At 34.8% G+C, this 6,000-nt stretch overlaps 1 protein-coding gene across 1 annotated transcript; it reads left to right on the plus strand.

The window, feature by feature from the left end:
- The first annotated feature begins 3,314 nt into the window (after positions 1-3,314).
- Positions 3,315-5,016, plus strand: LOC110728177. Its single transcript, XM_021907837.1, has one exon. The coding sequence runs from the start codon at positions 3,835-3,837 to the stop codon at positions 4,465-4,467; it is 633 nt and encodes a 210-aa protein (XP_021763529.1). The 5' UTR covers positions 3,315-3,834; the 3' UTR covers positions 4,468-5,016.
- The last annotated feature ends 984 nt before the right edge of the window (positions 5,017-6,000 follow it).

Here is a 6,000-nt window from a genome sequence, read left to right on the forward strand (position 1 = left end):
TTTTTTATCATTTTTTGTTATTATTTTGATTGAATATTTGATTATGCTGATTGATTTTTTATTTTTTATTTTTTGTGTGTTTAAAGAGCCATAAGGATGGGGTTGAGAATCGATATGAGGATCTCCTAGTGTTTTTTTTTTTTTTTTTTTTTTTTTTGAACGAAGGATCTCCTTATTGTTCTAGTGTTCCCAAAATTTTAGTTGTCTTTTTCAAGAGTAGTTAAATAGCCTAAATTTGACTTTAATATTATGAAGATTCCAATTTAACATTTTAAGTTACTTAATTTCTTAGTTGCCTTTGGACCTCTCTGAAAAACGAAATTTGGTAAACAATACTAATGAATTACTAAATTCGTTTTTAGACATGACAAAAATACCTTTAACAGACAATATTCTATGAAATAGGGGGTGTTTGGTAATTGGCATTTTACCTAACTTTTGGCTTATTAGTTTGGTCAAACGATCAAAAAATATATTTGGTAGTTGGCTTTTAAGCAGACTTTTTCGCCAAAAGCTAATAGGAGTAGTTTTTTCTATTGAATTTTTGGCTTGTTGGCCCACTTTATCACTAATAAACAGCTAACAACCATATTAATTTTACCAAACACTTTTGTAAACAATTGGCTTAAAACACTAACTTAAAAAGTCAATCCATACAGCTAATACTTCCAATTAATTAAACAAGTCAAGCAAACAAGCCAACAACCAACCGCCGATTGCCAAACAACCCCATAAGCCAAAAAGTTCGCATAGTAACATTATCTTAAGTTAACATCAATTATGGCTAAAGAAAACTCGACAACAAGGATAATAGCTTCTTACAGCAATAGAACTCCTCGTAGAATGGTAGTATTTCCACTGCTAAGGATGATTCCATCATAACTAACCCCACGAAATGGTTTAGGATCTGTTACGTTTCACTTTATTTTCACATATTTTAGGTCCAATAAGTTCAATTAAAATAAGTTTTGATATGGGTCATTCAAGTTCAAATTACAACTATGATAAGTTTTAATAAGTTCATATTAAGTTTAAATAAATTCAAATAAGACAAAATAAATCCAGATAAATGAAAATCAGGTTATTAAAAACACCTTTAGTGTCAAAAGCAACCAATGAAGCAGAGTCAGCAAAAACAATTATACAATTCACCAAATTTATAAACGGATTTTTCACCATATACCTCTAAGTTTTTTTTTTATTCACCATATACCTAATTTTTTTTTCAAATTCACCATATACTCCTGAGTTAAAGAAAAATGTCAACAAATGCCCAAATGACTAACGGACTTTAACTCCGTTAGTCATTAGAGTTAAGTATGCCACATGGCAGCATATTGTTGGTTGCCTTTCTCATTAATTAATTATTAAATTACTTATTAAAAAAAAACCCACCACCAGCCCACCCCCCAACAACACTAGCAGCCCATCCCCAACACCACCACCATGTTCCCGCCACCAACCTTGTTCCCACGCCGGTGGCCGGCACCTTTTTCGCCCTGAACCCCCGCACCGACGACCCAGCCACCTCGACGCCATTTCCTTCCCCCAAATCTCAAAACCCCCTTTCTCCCTCAAATTACCCTCCCCTCCCCACCGCCAGCGTCAAAACCCCCCTCCTCACGCCGGCGAACCCAAATGGCCCCTCCCCCTCAAAGATCCACCCTTTAAACCACCATTTCAGAACCCTAAAATATAAAATCCTAAAATCAAAAGCTAAGGTTTCAATTTTGGGGTTTTTGGGTTTCGGGGTGGTGGTTTATGACCAAGGTGGGCAACGGCGACATAGGGGAAGGTGTCTGGAGTCTTGCCAACAAACGGGTTTTGGGTGGTGGATCGGAGGCTGATTTTCGGCGACGGTGGAACGGGGGTGAGGTTTCCGCGATTTTAGGGGTCTCGTGGTGGTGGTTTTTACGGTTTAAGAGCTTTGGGAAAAGGGCGGCGCCGGCACGGTGGGGAGGGTGGTCTAGGCACTGGCGGCGGGGAGGCAGCTGCCACATGGGGGCGGTGGCCTAGCGCCGGCAGAAGGTGGCCGGTGGTTTTTTTAAAAATAAAATTTTTTAAAATTTTTTTTTAAAATAATTAATAAACTAATATTATATAACCAATAAGATGCTGCCACATGGCATACTTAACCCTAATGACAAACGCAAGTAATTGTCGTTAGTCAGTAAGGGCATTATGTGACAATTTCATGAAACTCGACTATATATGGTGAATTTGAAAAAAAAGGGTATATGGTGAATAAAAATATAACTCAGGGGTATAAGGTGAAAAATCCGATTTATAAAGTGATTAGCAAACTAGAGAGGTGAGGTCATGCTAAGGTAGGGGAAAACATCAAGGCGTATTTCAAGGCTATATTTCATAAGAGCACCCATAATGAGTGACTCAAGAGTCAAGACCCTCCCCGCAATACTGTCTCTCCTGTTTTGAGGTAGCTAACCATTGTGATAGGTGACTCATGGGGTGAGGCTCCTTGCCTCCTCTCTTTTCTAAGTCACTGACCGCCTCAGCACATGAGCCTAGTGACAAACAAGAAGATGGCAAGTGGCAAAATTTTGCATTTTGCATTTTTTTTTTTTTTTTGCCCAAAATTAACATAAAACAATTTTTTTAATTGTAGTGAGCTACCTCACCATTGTGAAAAAAATTAAATGAGTGACTCATAATAATGACTCAAGTTAGTGGAGTATGATGTAGAAGAGTTATAAATTTATAATTGAAGAGAGAAATTGTGAGCTACTTCACCAATGTGGATGCTCTAAACACAATTACAACAGATCGATAGATTCCCTCGTCGAAGAAGGCGATATGAAAGAGGATATGAAGAATGTACGATTTGCAACAACGATCGTAGCTCTGTTTGAAGGATATTTTTATTTGATTCAACGGTCATGTATTTTAGATTTAAATATCTTTGTAAATGTCGTATGACTTTTTATTTATGAATCAATCTTTATTAAAAAAAAAAAAAGATTCATCCTCCTCTATCATTCAAAAGTTCTAATATGTTGTTGATCCTATTACAAAGGCTAATCTAGTTGCTATTTCATCATTATCCCAAAGAAATAAAATAAAACAACCCTATGATTTTGGGATAGAAGATTATAAATGAATCTTAATGTTGTAACAGTTTAAAACTTCTCAAGCTCTAATTATATCTTTAATATTTTATTTTATTTAAAACTAATTAGCTTAAATATTGCTTAAATTGTGAAAAAGTAATTTAATACCGAGTAGTAACTATGTTACAATCCTTATCCTAGTAGGCTAATTAGAATAGTACAAGTAACTTATTTATGGAAAGTAATAAATAATATCATTGCCATAAGAGCTATATTTAGAAAAATAACAAAAAAACATTAATTATATTGATAATGTAATATCTATGGTAAGAGTAACATGTTAAAAAATCTATTTATTGTAATACTTATTCGATTGGATAAATCAATTAATCAATGCCAAAAATTGCATCAATCTCAATCCGATAATGTCAAGTAATTAGGAACGGAGAGAATATAGATAACTAATGGACGGAATGACGGTGAAACAGATTATTTGCCATCAGAATCTGCATATGATAGGGAAAAATAAAAATCCAACGCATTTGAGAAGGTTCCTAACACACGACGTGTGGCCTAAATTAATTTCCCCACAATTTGCAACTTCACCCTCTTCGTTTCCACTCACCGCAGTCGCACTATTACTCCCTTTCTCTTCCCCACCTCATAAATTTTCGGTTACTTCTCCAATCCCCAGATATTATTTTTCATTTATTTTAATTTTTGCATCTTCTTCAACCCAAAAACACAAACAATACCGCCGTTAAACATGGTACAGAAACCATCTCGATTTCTCACCACCACTTCATTCAACCCTCCCACCCTCAACAAATACCCCAAACAACACGAAGAAGAAGAAGAAGAAGAAGAAGAAGAATTCAACGAATGTGACGTCGTTTGGTCTACCTCATCCTCGCCGGAGAAAACCACCACCGTTGAAAACCCGGCCATAACAATCTCCTCCACTACCGGAATCTCCGCCGCCTTACTCATCCCCGAAGAACCCCGAAGTCCAACATCAATCCAACGCAAAACGACGACGTCTCCTGTTTCAATGATTTCGTCGTCGTTCAGTCGTGGTAATGGGCCTGGGTTAGCGGGCTACTATTATGGGAGGAAGTTTCATCAGTCGGCCCCTGTTAATGTCCCGGTTTGGCCCAATGGGCTTGGGAGTCGTAGGAAGCGGGCTTTTGTTGGGCTGGGCCGGTTTGATGAAATGGATGATGGTGGTGATTTGTTGGATGATGATGGTGAAGAGATGGTGCCGCCTCATGAGATTGTTGCTAGGTCGCATAATGCGACGTCGTTTTCGGTAATGGAAGGTGCTGGAAGAACTCTTAAGGGTAGGGATTTGACTACTGTGCGAAACGCTGTGTTTCAAAAGACTGGCTTTCTCGATTGATTTTTTTTTTTTTTTTTTTTTTGTATAGTGGAGGTGGGAAAAAATTTTTAAAGTTTTTTTCTCTTCACTAATTTAGAATTCAGATATTATGAATATTCGGTGGGAAAATATTTACTTTATTTTTAAAAATAATTATTTTATTACTCAGTATTTTAATAAGTGTTACAGTTTGATCAAACATGTATATCGAGAAAGTATATTATAACGAATCGGAGGAGGTATGGTTTTTGTTCTGTTTGGGTTGGGAGAGCTAGGACATGTGATGTGAGGGATCAGGGATGTAGCTAATTTTGGAATTTTATTTTAGTAATATAAACTATAAAGTCAGAAAAATATTCGTAGCATTAAATGAATAGTTATAATATATATAAAAAATTAATTATTGGTAAACAAATTGTTAATTGTAACCTACTCCCTCCGTCCCCGAAACTTCGACCCTTTTGGGTTGATTTCGCGAGTATTAAGAAGTTAAATTGGAAGTGTAAGAGTGTATGGGAAAACTAAAAAAAGTACATTAAAAAGGGAAATTTATATTGAAATTGCAAAAAAGTAGAGAGAGAAAGTAATAAAAGTATATAGAAAAAGCAAAATTTGCATGGGGAAGCTAATTTTGCACAAATATTATTGTAAATTAAAGGGTATTAAAATGCAAATGGGATGAACATTTTGGGACTAAAATTAGGCCATAAAGGTCGAAGTTTTAGAGACGGAGGGAGTAGTTAATACTGTATATATAATTAAAATTGTTAATTATAATTCTTAACGAAAAAAATTGTTAATCGTAATTTAATTGTAACAGCCACGTTATAAAAATTACATCACTTAAGCATATCTATGAAACTTTTACTATGTTTTACCAAGTATCAAATAAAATTCAGGTGAAAAAAAAATGTTACTTTAGATAGACTAGACAATACATAGTACAATATGCAAATATTACCTCCTTTTTATTTGTCGTTAACACCCTTATTTTATCACGCTTGCCAACACACTATTTTAACAATTAATATTATAAAATTATAAAAAGTGAATATATTAATAAAATATATGCATTGAAACGTAGGAAGTATATAATAAATATATAAAATATACAAATTATTGCAGTATCTAAGTATAATATCTCTAATTTGTATTACTGTACATTATTATCTGTTCAATTTCCTAATCCACTTCATTCTCTGTTGGTAATACAGGCCATTAGCCTATTTGGACTGAATTAATAGTCTCAAATTAGTATACAACTATACATTAACAGGAATATCAACTATCAAGCTACGAGCATTCATATATGATATATCTGCAGACAACAAAGGCTTAATAGCAACTTTAGCTAATTGTATATTGTATACTTTGTTGAATTATTTAGATTATTGATGACAAAATTCATCTTGCTTAATTAGTTTGCTTAGGGAATGGTGTTGCAATTAATTAAACAAATAATAGAGCAAGAACAAGTCATATGCAGCAATGGTGAATTTCGCCAGATCGAGCTATGGCAGCCCGATCGAGTGCGAGAGCGAAGGTGAATTTCGT

Source organism: Chenopodium quinoa, unplaced genomic scaffold (genome assembly GCF_001683475.1).
Source record: "Chenopodium quinoa cultivar QQ74 unplaced genomic scaffold, ASM168347v1, whole genome shotgun sequence".
In the NCBI taxonomy this organism is placed as follows: Eukaryota; Viridiplantae; Streptophyta; class Magnoliopsida; order Caryophyllales; family Amaranthaceae; genus Chenopodium; species Chenopodium quinoa.

Bases quoted from the DNA above. Each gene is read 5' to 3' on its own strand.
- LOC110728177 (XM_021907837.1), top strand. From the start codon at position 3,835: ATGGTACAGAAACCATCTCGATTTCTCACCACCACTTCATTCAACCCT.